The sequence below is a fragment of the Hyperolius riggenbachi genome, chromosome 3 (assembly GCF_040937935.1).
Source record: "Hyperolius riggenbachi isolate aHypRig1 chromosome 3, aHypRig1.pri, whole genome shotgun sequence".
NCBI classification, from domain to species: domain Eukaryota; kingdom Metazoa; phylum Chordata; class Amphibia; order Anura; family Hyperoliidae; genus Hyperolius; species Hyperolius riggenbachi.
In genome coordinates, this window is record NC_090648.1 from 168804241 (window position 1) to 168822454 (window position 18214).

Sequence of the window (18214 nt, forward strand, 5' to 3'; positions counted from 1 at the left end):
ATCTACCTGTGTGTGGACATATTTACTCTGCATCCCTTCCTGATTAACAGCATTAGGCCACAGTACTAGTGTATTGTGTTTACTTTCTAGGTCTGTGGTTCTCATTTGCTCAAGAGATATTGTGGAGACTCCTCCCCTTTATGACATGTCATCTTTCTCCAAACTTGGGTCAGCCAAGCCTGTAGCCCTTCATAAGAGAGGTACTGTGTCTTCCACCATTTTATATATAAATTACTTTGTGAATGTACTGTAGATAGAGGTAACTGTTGTTGTCCTGTCTTGCAGGTAGTTTTGCCATGGTGGGTTATAAAGGACTGACCACGCCATCTTGGATTAAAATCATAAATAACAGTGCCGAAAGAAGGGCTGCATCAATTCACCTCTACCTGCCACTGATGCTACCTGAATACAGATGCCCAAGCCCAAAACTGTAGGACCAAGTAAACTATTCAGGTGGCACCTTATGTTATACCATGGGGCATCCCAGACCTGAAAAGGACCACTTGCCCCTTCTCAGCCAGAGAAATTGGACTCTCTGGGATGACTCTATTTATCTGCTGAGCCATGAAACTGTGACATAATCCATTTTATACTGATCAATGTGTTAATAAATATGTTTTCTTTATGTAAGTTAGTTTGATGCGTGTCTTACATAAGTATATATATATATATATGTTGTTTTGTCCAGAGCCAAGTTTGAGAGCTGCACCTGCTGTGTAACTGAGCATCTGCCACAGGTTGTGTTATTCCATACATCATAGTGTATATATGATACCTAACAATGGTGCTGCTGTGCACCTGCATATCTGCTTTATGAACCTTGCTTTCACAGGATGACATATTTATTCACTTACTAAAATGCTATATGGTTATAAAAGAGCACGTGTCCCCATAAGGTAGGTTCTCTGTTTATTTATATGTTCATTGTGGCTTTATTTTAGCTATGATATAATTGGCAGTGTATCTTTTATTAGTGGTGTTCATCACAATGAATGTTTTATTGAGAATGTGATCTATAGAGAATTTATGATTTTTTTTGCATATTTGTTTTATTTATTGTGTTTAAGGGTGACAAATAAACGTATGATGAACATATGAATTATTACAAGTAAGCCTCTAGCTTTCTTTTTTTTTGTTTGTTAGTGTTTCGTGTGCTGCCTAGACTGATAAAGTTTTGTGAACGGAAAGGGATGGCACTTTACTGCTGCAGTAAAGAAGGCTGTAACATTACAAGTGGAAAGTCCCCAGACTTGGTAATTGATACTAAAGGCCCAATTGTTTTTATGGAGCTATCATAACTTTACTATGGCAAAAAAAAAGAAACAAAGCCCTTCTTAAGTTTACAAATTTTGTCAGTCAAACCAGCAGATGGAGCTCTAAAGAAATGGGCAGTTTTTATCAGTGATATTTTTTAATACCTGTTTACTGTAAGTAAATGAGGGCAAACTGCTGCTGAACGAGTCCCTGTCATGCCACACAGCCATGTTTAGGTGTTTATAAAGCATGCTTCCCTGTCATATAGAGGCACAGCGTGCCAGCTTCTATGCGTCATTCTGGGAAATCTCTACAAACAAGCTGAAGACTGGTTTGGAAATACTGAGGTCTTGTCCTAGCCGTGGCATCGTTTTCAGTGTTGCCTGGACATTTTTCCAGTGGATATATTTATTGTCTTTTCAGCGAGTGTCGCATGCAGCAGATGATTTAAAAACAGCCGTTGTATTATACATATTTTCAGCTTGCACTAAATGAAAAATGTTCTCAACTTGCTACTTCTTTGGAGTGTAAATATACATTTGATTAAATGTTCTTAGATTATCTTAAAATGATCAGTAGTGCATATACAGATACCTGTGTTGCTGAGTTCACCCTTATCTGTTAAAAATGACATTATATGATCGTAAACTAGCTACAGTGTGTGCTGATCCGTTTTTCTCCAAAACTACTTTCTTTTTTTTTTTCATTCCTGTTCTTTTATTGTCTTCATGCCTTACCATTCCTGTGCAGGTGTTGTCAGCACTTAAGCACACACTAAGGACAGGAGAGTACGGCTAGTGATGAGTCATTTATTTGAGTAAACCGTGTAAGTCACATGGTAGCATTTTGAAAAATTAAATTAGTATTGCTGGTGTATTACATCATTGATCCGAGCCACACTTGGGGTTACTAACTATCCAACACACTTAGGGCTTGATTCACTAAGACAAATAGCATGCCTTATCGGAGTTAACATGCCTTTTCAGAGATAAAATGCCTTATCAGAGTAGCATTGCGAGTGCTACAAACGTATACCTGCTAATTAGCAATGACGAGAGCTCCACTCGTCCTACCCTGAGCCTCTGCGGGTCCAATCACTCAAGCCAATCAATATCAACCTCAAACCATGATGCCCCCACCACCATACTTCACAATTGGGATGAGGTTTTGATGTCGGTGTGCTGTGCCTCTTTTTTTCCACACATTGTGTTGTGTGTTTCTTTCAAGCAACTCAACCTTGGTTTCCTCTGTCCACTGAATATTTTGCCTGTACTGCTGTAGAACATCCAGGTGCTATTTTGTAAACTTTAAACGTGCAACAAAGTTTTTTTTTCTTTGGGGGGGGGGGGGGGGGATAGCAGTGACTTCCACTGTGGTATCCTCCCATGAACTCCATTCTTCTTTAGTGTTTTGCATATTATAGATTCGCTAACAGGGATGTTAGCATATGCCAGAGACTTTTGTAAGTCTTTAGCTGACACTCTAGGATGCTTCTCCACCTCATTGAGCATTCTGAGCTGTGCTCTTGCAGTCATCTTTACAGGATGGCCACTCCTAGGGGGGAGTAGCAACAGTGCTGCACTTTCTCCATTCAATATGTCTTTCTCATATTCAATATGTCTTACTGTGGATTGATGAACAGCAAGGCTTTTGGAAATACTTGTATAGCCCTTTCCAGCTTTGTGCGAAGCATCATTCACATCAGGCAATGCTTCTTGGGAAAAGCAAACCCTAAACTGGTTTGTGTTTTTATAGGGCAGGGCAGCTGTAGCCAACACCTCCAATCTCATCTCATTGACTGTTTGACTCCAGCTGGCTAATGCCTCACTCCAAATAGCTTTTGGAGATATCATTAGTCTAGGGGGGGTTCACATACCTTTTCCACCTGCACTGTGAATGTTTACATGGTGTGTTCAATAAAAACATGGAAACATTTAATTATGTGTGTGTATTAGTTTAAGCAGACTGTGATTGTCTATTTTTGTGATTTGGATGAAGATCAGATCACATTTTATGACCAATTTGTGCAGAAATCCATATAATTCCAAAGGGTTCACATACAGGTCCTTCTCAAAAAATTAGCATATTGTGATAAAGTTCATTATTTTCTGTAATGTACTGATAAACATTAGACTTTCATATATTTTAGGTTCATTACACACAACTGAAGTATGCAAACCTTTTATTGTTTTAATATTGATGATTTTGGCATACAGCTCATGAAAACCCAAAATTCCTATCTCAAAAAATTAGCATATTTCATCCGACCAAAAGAAAAGTGCTTTTAAAGCAAAAAAAAAGCTTTAAATAATTATGTTCAGTTATGCACTCAATACTTGGTCGGGAATCCTTTTGCAGAAATGACTGCTTCAATGCGGCGTGGCATGGAGGCAATCAGCCTGTGGCACTGCTCAGGTGTTATGGAGGCCCAGGATGCTTCGATAGCGGCCTTAAGCTCATCCAGAGTGTTGGGTCTTGCGTCTCTCAACTTTCTCTTCACAATATGTGAAGGAGAGTTGGCAGGCCAATTGAGCACAGTAATACCATGGTCAGTAAACCATTTACCAGTGGTTTTGGCACTGTGAGCAGATGCCAGGTCGTGCTGAAAAATGAAAAATGAAATCTTCATCTCCATAAAGCTTTTCAGCAGAGGAAGCATGAAGTGCTCCAAAATCTCCTGATAGCTAGCTGCATTGACCCTGCCCTTGATAAAACACAGTGGACCAACACCAGCAGCTGACATGGCACCCCAGACCATCACTCACTGTGGGTACTTGACACTAGACTTCAGGCATTTTGGCATATCCCTTTCCCCAGTCTTCCTCCAGACTCTGGCACCTTGATTTCCGAATGACATGCAAAACTTGCTTTTACCTGAAAAAATACTTTGGACCACTGAGCAACATTCCAGTGCTGCTTCTCTGTAGCCCAGTTCAGTCACTTCTGCCGCTGTTTCTGGTTCAAAAGTGGCTCGACCTGGGGAATGCGGCACCTGTAGCCCATTTCCTGCACACGCCTGTACATGGTGGCTCTGGATGTTTCTACTCCAGACTCAGTCCACTGCTTCCGCAGGTCCCCCAAGGTCTGGAATTGGTCCTTCTCCACAATCTTCCTCAGGGTCCGGTCACCTCTTCTCGTGCAGCATTTTCTGCCACACTTTTTCCTTCCCACAGACTTCCCACTGAGGTGCCTTGATACAGCACTCTGGGAACAGCCTATTCGTTCATAAATTTCTTTCTGTGTCTAACCCTCTTGCTTGAGGGTGTCAGTGATGGCCTTCTGGACAGCAGTCAGGTTGGCAGTCTTACACATGATTGCGGTTTTGAGTAATGAACCAGGCTGGGAGTTTTTAAAAGCCTCAGGAATCTTTTGTAGGTGTTTAGAGTTAATTAGTTGATTCAGATGATTAGGTTAATAGCTCGTTTAGAGAACCTTTTCATGATATGCTAATTTTTTGAGATAGGAATTTTGGGTTTTCATGAGCTGTATGCCAAAGTCATCAATATTAAAACAATAAAAGGCTTGAACTACTTCAGTTGTGTGCAATGAATCTAAAATATATGAAAGTCTAATGTTTATCAGTACAATACAGAAAATAATGAACTTTATCACAATATGCTAATTTTTTTAGAAGGACCTGTACTTTTTATTGCTACTGTATATACTGTATATGCCACACAGTATGAACCTGAGCTGTTCAGGGAGGACACGTATGCAGTAATGTTGTGGAATTCATCTGAAAGTTTATGTTCCAATATTTAGACTCTCCACCTAGTGGTCACCTGCATTTGTAACGATCCAAGAGAGAACACCTACTAAATGGAATATATACAACGTAGGGTTTGTATCATTCTCAATCAGTCTGAGCAGACTCGTAATAATGTACTTTTTTACTGAGGTAGAAAATACATGTTTGTCCTTTTTGATATCGCTTCTACTTACTACTTTCTCGCACTTTTCACAGTTTAAGTACCAATGATCACTTTGATCATTGTTCACAATGTTCAATATCAGGCAGATCTGTTAATTTTGATTGAATCGGGATGCTCCGTGTGGTGTTCTTCAGTTCCTGAACAATTAATCAAACAAGCTTGTAATGATGGCTCAGGCATTGTATACTGTATGGATAACAGCAGTTCAGTTCTTATTTTTAGTGGTGTAAACTGCAGCAAAGCCAATGGCCTCAATTCACTAAGATCATGCTGGAGATAATAAGGCAAGAGAAAACTTACCTCACAATGGCCTCAATTCACTAAGATCATGCTGGAGATAATAAGGCAAGAGAAAACTTACCTCCACATAAGAGAGAGTTATTTTATCTCTTCATTCCTTAAAGGAAAGGTTCAGGGAGGGTGGGTAAAAAATAAAAATCAATTTCCACTTACCTGGGGCTTCCTCCAGCCCGTGGCAGGCAGGAGGTGCCCTCGCCGCCGCTCCGCAGGCTCCCGGTGGTCTCCGGTGGCCAACCCGACCTGGCCAGGCCGGCTGCCAGGTCGGGCTCTTCTGCGCTCCAAGGCCCGGAACTTCTGCGTCCCACGCCGGCGCTCTGACGTCATCGGACGTCCTCCGGGCTCTACTGCGCATGCGCAGTAGTTCTGCGCCTGCGCAGTAGAGCCCGGAGGACGTCCGATGACGTCAGAGCGCCGGCGTGGGACGCAGAAGTTCCGGGCCTTGGAGCGCAGAAGAGCCCGACCTGGCAGCCGGCCTGGCCAGGTCGGGTTGGCCACCGGAGACCACCGGGAGCCTGCGGAGCGGAGGCGAGGGCACCTCCTGCCTGCCACGGGCTGGAGGAAGCCCCAGGTAAGTGGAAATTGATTTTTATTTTTTACCCACCCTCCCTGAACCTTCCCTTTAAGTTACCTCCTCTGTAGTTAATTTACCTCCTCTGTAGTTAATTTACCTCCTCTGTAGTTATTTTCACACGCAGTTAATAAAGCCTGTCTTTAACTCTGGAGTTATTTTAAGGATTGAAGAGTTAACTTAAAGACAGAAGAGTTAACTTTAGGTTTGCCTGAGGTAAAATGTTTCCTGAATACTACATGCCTTATCACCATAGTAACAACTCTAGAAGAGTTATTAAAGACAGGTGATAAGCTTAGTGAATTGAGGCCACAGTGAGAGAGTTATCTTATCTCTTCATTCCTTACGTTACCTCCTCTGTAGTTAATTTACCTCCTCTGTAGTTATTAAAGACAGGAGATAAGCTTAGTTAATTGAGGCCATAGTGCTGCTCACAAGACTAAAACACTCCCATTTAAACGTATGAATAAAAACACATCAAAACATGAACCCCACTTACTGTTCCACTGACAACCATAATGATTTGAAATCTACAGTATCTTGATGTGAACATACACAGTACCCTTTTTTGTAGCAGATTTCATCACTGCTTGAATCTGTTAGTGATCTAAAGTTAAAAGGTTGACCAGGCACAATGGTACTTTTTTTTTTAGCGGGCTGTGTGGCAGGGATTGAGTGGCAGAGATCAACGGCTGCATAGTGTTATACTGCATTAAAGGGAACCTGAAGTGAGAGGGATATGGACACTAACATATTTATTTCCTTTTAAACAATGCAAATTACCTGGCTGTTCTGCTAAACCTCCAACCTCTAATACTTTTAGTTATAGACCAGGGATGTCTCAAATTCAAAGTGGAACGAAAACACTGTACACTGGGACCTATTTGCAGGCCAACCTCAATGTCTACAGGCCACCTTCCTCCCCTATACAGTTCCCTGGTGTTTAGTGGTCCTCCCTCCCCTATACAGTTCCCTGGTGTTTAGTGCTTTCCCCCTACCTCCCCATATGGCTCCCCTGGTGGTCTAGAGGTCCTCCCTCCCCTATACAGTTCCCTGGTGTCTAGTGGTCCTCCCTCCCCTATACAGTTTCCTGGTGTCTAGTGGTCCTCCCTCCCCTATACAGTTCCCTGGTGTTTAGTGCTTTCCCCCTACCTCCCCATATGGCTCCCCTGGTGGTCTAGAGGTCCTCCCTCCCCTATACAGTTCCCTGGTGTCTAGTGGTCCTCCCTCCCCTATACATTTTCCTGGTGTCTAGTGGTCCTCCCTCCCCTATACAGTTCCCTGGTGTTTAGTGCTTTCCCCCTACCTCCCCATATGGCTTCCCTGGTGTTCTAGGGCTTCAACTCCAATAAAGCTTCCCTGGTGGTCTAGAGTGGGCCATACATAATGCAAAATAGGAAAACCACTTGAGGGCCAAATTTAATTGCTCCGAGGGCCAAATTTGGCCCGCGGGCCAGAGTTTGACATGTATGTTATAGACCCTGAACAAGTATGCAGATGTTTGACTAAAATTTGAATACATTTGCCACATGGTTGTTTCAGGTGTGTGATTCAGACACTGCTGATGCATGAAAGATCAGCAGGATGCCAGGCAACTGGTATTGTTCAAAAGGAAATATATATGGCAGCCTCCATATCTCTGTCACTTCAGGTGTCCTTTGGCAGCAGCTCCATCATTTCTTGGACTGCAAGTTGACTCATCGTTCATTACAACACAATCTGTTTCCAACTGGAAAATGATAGATTGCTAGCCAAATCCAGCTAATATCAGCCAGTGTTTGGTTTAAGTTTTTATACCCTTGCCATTTGTGATGGGAGTATAAAGTTAGGGGAAGTCTCCCTGAAGGATCACAAGTAATGATGACACCTTAGCAAATATTCTAACACTTTCTTAAAGGGAACCTGAAGTGAGAGGAATATGGAGGCTGCCATCTTCTTTCTGAAATAAACAATACCAGTTGCCTGGCTTCTGTGCTGATGTTCTGGCTGCCTCTAATACTATAAGTCACTAGCCCAGAATGAGCATGTAGATCAGATGCTGTGACTCTGGCCTGACTCTACTGGCTGCATGCTTGTTGGAGGCGTGTGACTCAAAAATAACTAATGCCAAAAGCTCAGCATGACAGCCAGGCAACTGGCATTGTTTATAATGGAATGAAGATGTCGGCCCTTGTATTCCTTTCACTTCAGGTTTCCTTTAACCTAATTAAAGCTGGAAAGGTTTTGGCTGGAGTTCCACTTTAAAGTTAGCTATAGTTTTTAAGTGACCATATTTGTTAGTATTGTTGTTTTTGTTTTGGCAAGCACATTGTGTTGATGATCTTATATCACAGAAAGGTATTTCGAGAGTACGTTGTCTTGCAGAGGGATTAGCTGACTCCAAGCTCTTCTCTACATGTCCGTACAGATATATACATAATAGCAAGTGACTAGCGTTCCATGTATCTGATATATGACATCTTGTGGCTGATCTGCATACTTGAGCTATTCACTCACCATGACACGCGTGAGCGCAGCAGGACTCTTGTGACCTGTTTGGCAGGAGTCTGGCAGCTCACTTACCAGATTGTCACCTGTGGATCAGGGCTGAGGATGCGGGAGGATACAGGAGGAGTCGCCTTCAAATCATAGGCTGTGACAGTAATTACAGGCAAGGAGAACTGTCCGCAGAGCAGCATACTTTGCTAGTACTGTCTTGTGATTTAACCCAATGGCAGAGAGAATCACACATGGGCTTTAAATCACAGATGGGAGTTCTCCCAACACTGGACTTTTTTTTGAATAAAGGAGGATTGTGTGAGCATTCATATAGCATCTCGGCCATCTGAGAACACTAGGAGTGTCTTCTGACTTGTGCCAGGTGGCCTCATACTGGGCTGCTGTTCTGAACACCCATGTAAGGCAGAACATTGAACAGGTATGTGATTTGTGTATGCCATCATGCACTGTGTTTTTTCACTTGTCTATTCAATGTATACAGAAAGCATCTGGGCTGTTTATTTTATTACATTCCTGCATTTTATTGGCCCTTGCCCATGCCAGAATTTAGCTCCAGGATTTTTTTTTTATGCGTATTTGACTATTTGACTAATGTATTTTATTTTCAAAGGGCAAGGACTTGGCAGTTCAGAAATGCGTGCTTTGTCTTTGTAGAGGTGACATTTAACAATAATAATGTGATCATTTCACCTGCATCTTACAGTGTAGCTGTTTCTTTATGCATGGAGATCTGATGATAAATCTGTTATTTGGGCAGGGCAGGAGTGCCTCTACACTTGTTGCAGATACGACCATTAATCATATTCCAAAGCTATGTAAATAACTTTTTAACAAGCAAAACAATGTGCTGTACTGGAGGTCTCTATGTTTATTATTTTGTTTCTGTTAACTTGCAATTTTTTTAATCAGTGTATAAAATGGGTGAGGATAACTTGTCAGCATGCAACAGCATGTGGGTTAGGGAGGCAAATCAATGTCATCGGAAAAAAAACGGATAAATCCAGGAGCTGTGGACCCCAATGCAAGTTTTACATTGGGGCCCCCCAAGCACTCTATACATAACAATTGATACGGCGCACCAAAACCTGCCAATGGCAACTACAGCATCAGAGGTGCAAGAAGGGACTGGGAAACAGCTTGTTAATGATTACCACTATTCAAAGTATCTATAGAAGTGAATATTTTGAGCACAAGACCATTAGAGTGTTAATACTGTGGTTGAGGGAAGGCCCCTTGGGGCCCTTCTGGAACAAGGGCCCCAATGCAGTCGCAACCTCTGCACCCCCTATTGCTACGCCCCTGGATAAATAAGTTCTAAGCATAAATTCATTTTGTTACAAATTAACCCATTGTAGACATGAATTGATGGGAATTAAACTGTTTTAAAACAGCCCTGCAGGTGTCTGCCCAATGGTTGGTTGAATGTATGTACCGTATACAGATATAAATATACAGGAGCCTACCTTGAAAGTAGAAGCCCACCTAGCCAGCCCAGTCTACTGCAGTAAGACAGAGAGTGAACTCATCTATTTCTAATTGGCCAGTGAGATGCTATTTTTTTAGTGGGCATGCAAATTTAATGTAAGTTACATGCAGATTAGAAATGTGCCAATTAAATGTAAATATGTAAAACAAGAGCATGTAAATAATAGCAGTAAACACATCATATTTAGAATGTGAAACTGTTACCAGTGGAGTCCCACAAGGGTCAGCACTGGGTCCAGTCAGAGCAGGGACAAGGTCCTCCAGCACCCAAGGCTGAGACAGCAAAGTGCGCCCCTCCATCCCTCCCACCCCAGCCGTCACACTGATTGCTATTAGACTAAGAGGGCCACAGGGCCCACAACCTCCCCAACACCTTAATATCTAGTTATCTGGCTTGCAGTCACTGCCATGTATCCCCTTTTCTTATTTCTTTCTGCTTCATACACAATTAGGAATGACAGCTGAATTAATTGTGCGCCCCCTCCTACACTGCGCCCTGAGGCTGGAGCCTCTCCAGCCTATGCCTCGGCCCGGCCCTGGGTCCAGTTCTCTTCAATTTATCTAAAGACCCAGTGGATGGAATAGAATGTAGCGTGTTGTCTTCACAAATTATACAAAATTATGTAGAATAATCAACACTAGGCAGGTTAGTGACATAGTACAACAGGATCTAGGCAGCATGGCTATATGAGCAGGGGGAATTTAATCTTGACAAATGTAAGATAATACATCAATTGCAGAGCATGATATTAAATTAAATGACTTACAGCTGGGAGTATCAGATATCGGGAAAGACTTGGAAACTAAAGCTAATTGAATTTTAGGATGCATAAAACGGGAAATACAATTATGAGATGCTGCTATACTTCTACCTATGTACATATCACTTGTGAGGATGGGCTACAGTATTGGACACCACATTACATGTATAGGAAGGACATTGAAGTTTTAAAACAAGTACAAAGACAGGCAGCTGACTTCATTAGCTGTATGGGCACAATAAGCTGACTTTGACAAAAAGATAGCTTAGATGTGACCTAATTAAATGTATACATACACCAAAGGAAAATCTAAATGTCTGGATAATTAGCTTTTTATTCCCAAGTCTTTGTTTTTACATATTTTCTTCTTTATGCATTGTATTGTATTTTCAGCTCCTTTGCTCTATCCTTGATTTACTCTACAATCAGGGTTCCCGTGTCAGTCCTGCATCCGTAACAAGATTTCTCTAACTATGACAAAGTGAGGCCAAAAGTAATGAAGTAGAATAGCTCATATTTACCCTGGACAGAATCAGGCTTTCATGGCATCCCACAAGGGTGAAAGGCGAGGTGCACTGCTACTGTGCACATCAAAAGAGCTTAGTACAGTAATGTGCTGGTTATCTGAGAAGTCTCAACCAACCAGCACAGATCGCTGGCAATACAGTACTCACAGAGATGAGTACTAAGACATTCAGTAGCTAGTAGCAGTTTTAAGGACTCTTGCCCAAGGTCTCCTTACTGACTAGGTGCTGTCTTACTAAACAGGAAGAACCAAGATTTGAACCCAGGTCTCCTGTGTCAGAGGCAGAGCCCTTAACCAGTACTCTATCCTGGCTGTTTGTGGGCTCTGCTGTACATACAGACTAGATTACATGGCTTCCCCAAGGTTATTATACCTCAAATTACTGTATTGTATACAGAGTTCATCGTATGTATATAGAGTGGGGAATAGTGCTGCATTAGCTGGACCTGTTATTAAATTGAGTCTCAGTCAACCAGAAAGCACACTTACCCGGCATCAGCCGATCCCCGTTGGTGCCGTATAACCGAGACTCTACTGTATAAAATTTAAATGCTACACCTTTATGTAACGACCACTGAGGCAGCTTTACATAGTTACATAGTTATTTGGGTTGAAAAAAGACATACGTCCATCAAGTTCAACCAGAGAACAAAGTACAAAACCAGCCTGCTCCCTCACATATCCCTGTTGATCCAGAGGAAGGCGAAAAACCCTTACAAGGCATGGTCCAATTTTACACAGTCTGGGGGTGGAGTAGCACTTTCTTAGAAAAGTGAATGCTTTGGCCAACAGCACTACAGAAGGACTTGCTGAGTTCTACTTTATTTCACTCAGCCAGCTGCATTGTGGGATAGCCCAAGTGCCACTGATATAACAACACATTTCAGAGTTACCGCCCCCGTACTTGTGAAACAAGCACCACTCTGCTTTCTCTACTATGCTATTGAGAGGTTAAGCAAGTGTGTGGCATAATGCACCAATATAATAGGAGCCCTCCCACATAAGATGATCGTAATGAATTCAAATGTGCATGTTGCCTGTAGAAACCACTAGCATTTGGGTGTGTAACTTTAACCAGATAAAGTGCTCTGCAGACATAATGTACCAGTTCATGTGACTTATCTTGCCTTATGCAGGCAACTTTATTCAGGAAACCATATAATGGCCCAACACAAGATGCAGTAAATGCATGTAAGCAGTCAGAATTCAGTGAAGCCAGATAATTTCTGGCCCCAATATTTTACTAGGCTCCCGGAACTAGATAGTTTAAACATTCGTGAGTGGAATTTTTACAGAAGTAGATCCTTTCAGCTTTTCAGTGGTGGCCATTATTTATTCAGAAATAAAAATGGCAGGGAGTGTAATTGCTCAAGTGCCTCATTAATTTTCTTCATACGTTCTGGATGTATTTCTTACTGTGCATGAGGCCACCATGATAAATAACAGGGCCGGTTGTCTTCAGAATTATCTGTCCAGGAATGCTATTAATGGAAGCCTGAGAGGCACACCATATGTTATTTTCATTGACCCTCACAGAAAATGTACATGATGTTGCCAAATACTACTGTGTGAGGTGAAATATTGACACAGGTCACATACGGATGCATCTAACTGCATGCATGAAATTTCTCTGAGCACCTAGGGAGGCAGTTATCATAGTACTGATGACAGTAATGCTAAATGAAGATATTCTCTTTACTTATCTGGAAGATGTTCAACTGTTTTCAATCACTCGGACCAAAAACATTACTCTCTTAATAATGGAATTCATCACATCTTACAGTGTCATTTCAACAACTCCCTAACATTTTATCAATAACGTCTCAAGTGGTTTTGAGCTCCACTTATTCCAAGGAATAAATCAGTGCCTCAAGCAATGTTTTTAGTGTGCCTGGCTCTAAGTCTTGAACTTCACTGTATAGTGTTTTTTCCACTGTTGCTTGATTTAAACAAGACGCAAAACATTTATATGGCACTTTTCTCCTGGCGGACTCAAAGCACCAGAGTTGCAGCCACTAGGGCGTGCTCTATAGGCAGTAGCAGTGTTAGGGAGTCTTGCCCAAGATCTCCTCGCTGAATAGGTGCTGGCTTACTGAACAGGAAGAGCCAAGATTCTAACCCTTTTTTGTGACTGATAGCTATGCCCTGTTGTTAGAGGCAAGAGTCCTTAAACAGTACACTATCCAGCCAATGCTTCAGTGTTAAAATTGATTTTGTTGAAGTATTTTTTTTTTCAATTGGTAAAATATTAAATATCACACATGAAAACTGGTGATTTGTTCAGAGTGCTGCCTGCTGGTTTATCTAGCAAGCTTTGAAAACTCAAGAAAGACATTGGTTTGTTACAGCATTATGAAGAAAAGATAGCTTCATAGAAAACAACAGGGCATAGCTATGAGTCACCAAGTCTGGGGACTTTGTTTTTGTGATGTTAGAGGCTTATTTACTGCAACATTGAGGCGACACTCTCTTCTGCTCACAACACATTTTTAAATGAAGTTGCAGGTGGGGCTTCTGAAAAGGAAATGTTAATTTCTCATCATTCATATTTGTCCAATTAGTGCTTTGTAATTCAAAGTACAACAAACACGCTAAAAACATTATCCTCCTTTTAAAGTACACATGAACTGAGAGGATATGGTGGCTAATATATTTATTTCCTTTTAAACAATGCAGGTTTCCTGGCTGCCCTGCTGAGTTTCTGTCTCTATAGCTATAGACCCTAAACAAGCATGCAGGGTCTGACTGGAGTAGCTGCATTCTTATTTAAAGTGTGTGATTCAGATAATACTGCAGCCAAAGAGATCAGCAAGCCTGCCAGGCAACTAGTTTTGTTTAAAAGTAAATACATATGGCAGCTTCCATATACATCTCACTTCAGTTGTCCTTTAAGGGATAAATGCACCTAAAACTGATACCAGTTCTACATTTACACCCATTTGTTGTATCTCTTGGTAATGTCTGCATGATAGAATAGCAGGCTGTGGCCACAATATCTCAAGTTAATGGTGCTGTGACTAATTACTAATTGGAAATGTTCTTTGCTGTTGGCGATTGCCTGTAATATTGCTGGTGTTCACAAAGGCACACCAGATCTCACCCATACATCCAATACAACCTGGGGCTCTCCTCTCTTCCACTGTATTTCACTGTAATGTAAAATGATTGGGATATCCAGTGATGGGCTTCACACTCTATTATAAAAATCAGAGGAGGTTGGTGGAATGGGAGGTCAGGTTCACAAGTAGAGGCTATAGAGGTGCAGGTATAAAATGTGTGCTTTAGATTGTTGACAAGTGTTTGGTCTTAAGTGTTGCGTTGATGCTGAGGTCAGTCACCTGTAGTAATCTGTCTGTGCTGATGACCCTGCCTGTCCTGTAGCCTGTACAGTCTTGCACAGAGCAGTTTAGAACCGGGGTAAAGCTGTGCTGATGAGTCTCCGCTGTGCTACAGCTGGAAATAATTTGACAGCGTTGGCCTTGCCAGGAATCCGAATATATATCCAGGGGTTGCTGTCAGGCATCTTTCCAGCGCGGACTGAATAAAGCATCCTACCCACCAGGGGATACGCAGATGGATTTAGTAAATGCTTTTGCAGGACTCATCTGCAATATACTGACCCAGCTGGCAGGTTTACTAACTTGGTGATACGTACTTGGTGAAATGAATGCAGTTGGATTGGTAGGAGAGTGAATGCTGGATCTAATCCATGGAGAGAAGTATTACTGGCCTGCACAAAATATTTTGCTCAGATGGATTATGTGACCAAAAAAAGCCATATCTGGAAACCAGAACAGTGAGAATTCCTGCAAGTGTAAATTTAGCAAACAGGTCTCCAGCTGAAGGGGTCACGCACAGACTGAGGCGCGTGTGAAGGCATTAAGCATGTGCTAGATGTGGAGGAGCAGGTAGCCGGCTACCAACTGGGGCTCCCCAGGCGGAAATCTTATCCAAATGTGCAAGAAACAGATTTGCTTTAACGCCTCGCTGCACTTCAAGTGAACCTGTGTCCAAGCCTGTTAAGTGAAGCAAACCAGTGAAAATCATTATAAATGTTGCTTTCATATGATTGTGTCAAATCTGGCTTCTGTGCAATATTTCTGTACTCTACTTTTGCAATTTTTCATAATAGTATGGAGTGAGACATCAGCCTAAAGCCAGGCACTATCAATTTTGATTGGCCAATCACTGGCCAAATGTACCACCTCCATATAGTATGAGGGTCAACAGATATTGAATACTACAGCAGATTGTGTAGGTAAGCCCTCATATTACACGGAGGTGGTCAAATTGGTCAGTGATTGGCCTATCATAATCATAGGCAAATGCAGGGGGGGATTACAGCTGCCCAGAATCCCCCCTCAGACCAGGGGTGGTGCATTGACTGGGGACAGGCACAAGTTGAGACACCAGTTGACTTGGGATGTAGCAGCAGCATGTGTACAGAGCATAGAGCAGCTCTGGGAAACTTAACAGAGCCAGGTATGAGCACAGCCCTGTGCCCTGCTGTGTGAATGCTACACTTTCCCCTTCATTAGCTGTCCTCATTATTATCTGTATCCAAACTGCTCCTGGTCAATCCCATTGTCGTTTGGGAGCAGATCGGACATTTAGGAAATAATTGTTAGATCCTGTCAGTCGGACAGGAAATTGCATTGTGCGTACCCAGCATGATGTCCTACCATATGATTATACTGTATTGTGCATGGCAGAGGGAGACCTTTCTGGAATCCTCCCTTGAAAATCCTGGGTTTGCCTCTTGAAAGTGTGTATCAAGCTTTAAGCCTGATAGACAACTTCAATTTTTATTTGGCCAATGATTGGCCAATTTTATTTTAAGTTTATACTACATATATGAGTGTGTGAGCCACAATATGCATGCAGGAGAGGTTAGTGGCTCTTGAAGTAATGAAGACATGGGATACGGGTCATGGTCAGGACTCAGCCACTTCTAAGGTAGCATCTGCATAAAGAAAAGGTACTATAGGCCTGAGGAAGTGGGTAGGCCAAGTGAAACGCATCATCATTTCTGGTGAAAAAATTATTTTGAACCTCTAAACCGAGGTAAGACTGGAAACAATCGATCACATGCTAATTTTGGGGCGTTTCCTCCCAATTCGTTTACAGTTCTTCCCTCCCCCAGGGCTGTTCCCTGTGATATTTATCCAGCAGACTCTTTTTTGTTTTTCCTCGAGTGCGAACCAACCCACCCTGAAGAAGAGACCTTATCCACGTCGAGACATAATTCTCCACTTGCCTGATACTGAGGTTGCCGAAAGCAACCAAGTTTCGAAAGTAGCACTTGCCTTACACATTATCTCATTGCCTTAGAATACTACACTATTTGGCGCTTCTGGTGTTCCCAATAAATCTGTTGATCCAGTTCTCCCTTCCTAGAGCACAAGTGTGTCCTGCAGTGTGACTACAGCAGGAGTCATGAATGAATAAGTTCTAACATTCTGTCATTGTGCTTCTGGTTATGTCAGTCATTCTCCATCACTGGAAGCCAGTCAAAGTCTCTGTGATAAGCCTGTCAGGTGGGGTGTAAGCTAGAGCAAATCTGTTTGGCAGCATTGTCTTCCTGTCATTTGAGGAAGGTGACATTATAATAGAAGGTTTTGTTCTGATCCACACAACTGTCTGCCATAGTATCGTTGAGCCTGGGATGTGGCACGGCTAAATCCGGACAAATACAGGTCACAGCTGGCTTATCGTGTAATATGAACATGCTGGTTATTAGAGAGAATGAGGTGTTTACAGAGTTCCTCTTGTTTTACAGGAATATCGTGAGCCACAACTTCTGGAAGCATGTCTTTCGGCAACGTAGGAGTAACGCTGGGTCTGCTGCTGTGTGCTGTGGCCTGTATACCAGTCACTACAGGTCAGTTTACATTTAAAAAAACCAATGCTATTTTTTTTTCTATGTTTCTCTAATTTATATCTTCAGTAAGGGCCTGTCTCCGCTTATGTGTTGCGTTGTAATGCAATACATTCTGCATTATGCAAGGACATTAGAAAGTACTTTATGATGTCTCCATTGAAGCTCTGCGTTTTGGGGAGTTTTAGAAATGCAGAGGATGCATTTTTCTAAAGAGCACACATGATGATAGTCTATGGGCGCGTTTTATACAACGCAACACAATGCAGTTAACAGCTTTTTTTCCCCACAATGCACTGCCACGGTCACTCCCAGAATACAGCATGTATAAATGCTTCTTCCTGTCTGTGTACTTGAGGAAAGATGTCTGCGTAGTTGAGGAAAGATGGTACCACACAACAAGGAGATATGTCGGTAGTGCAAGTGTACCGATGGAGAGCAGGGGAGAGCTATACACGCAGGCTTTGATCTTGCAGGTGCAGAACAGACTCCAGTTTCTTCCCAAAATCCCGAAGAAAACCAAAGCATACCTAGAGGCATGAATTGCTCAATGCACTCTGTAAAGAATTGCAATCACAAGTCAGCACTATACAAATGAATAATGTTAGCAATTATTTATTTGTAACCAGTTTAGCAAGAAAGTCAAGAGCGCACTGATAGCATGCAGTAAATAATGCTAGACATGAGTTAATGAGTGACAAATTTCCAAAAAGACAGCTGCCTGCTCAGGTGAAATACCTGTGTGAGAACTGCATTGATTTCCAACAGTGTAATTATTTTTAGCGAATCTTATGAGTGGTACACCTCTGCCACACTGCAGGGCCGGTGGATGTGCAGCATTCTGTGCCATATGTAGAGGTGTGTACAGCATGTAATTATTTTTAGCGAATCTTATGAATGATACACCTCTGCCACACTGCAGGACCAGTGGATGTGCAGCTTTCTGTGCCATAAATAGAGGTGTGTACAGCATTACGCTGGCTGCCCGGGATTACACACCTCTCAGCTGGC

The 18214-nt window shown here is 42.2% G+C and overlaps 2 protein-coding genes across 4 annotated transcripts in view; both read left to right on the plus strand.

Moving 5' to 3' along the window:
- The window catches only part of LOC137563138 (inactive cell surface hyaluronidase CEMIP2-like), a 167249-nt gene extending 166619 nt beyond the window's left edge, over positions 1–630 (plus strand). The window contains exons 24-25 of the mRNA XM_068275232.1: positions 91–200; positions 286–630. Of these exons, the coding sequence (XP_068131333.1) occupies positions 91–200; positions 286–434 (259 nt within the window). The 3' untranslated portion in view covers positions 435–630. The remainder of the gene's footprint in view (positions 1–90; positions 201–285) is intronic.
- CEMIP (cell migration inducing hyaluronidase 1) overlaps positions 1–18214 on the plus strand; it is a 230134-nt gene that overhangs the window by 100107 nt on the left and 111813 nt on the right. Inside the window, exons 1-2 of one of the 3 annotated variants that reach the window (XM_068275229.1) lie at positions 8913–8971; positions 17105–17206. In XM_068275229.1, the coding sequence (XP_068131330.1) occupies positions 17134–17206 (73 nt within the window). In that variant the 5' untranslated portion in view covers positions 8913–8971; positions 17105–17133. Of the gene's footprint in view, positions 1–8912; positions 8972–16973; positions 17022–17104; positions 17207–18214 lie in introns of those variants that run through there. The other 2 variants (XM_068275230.1, XM_068275228.1) reach the window with 2 other exon arrangements.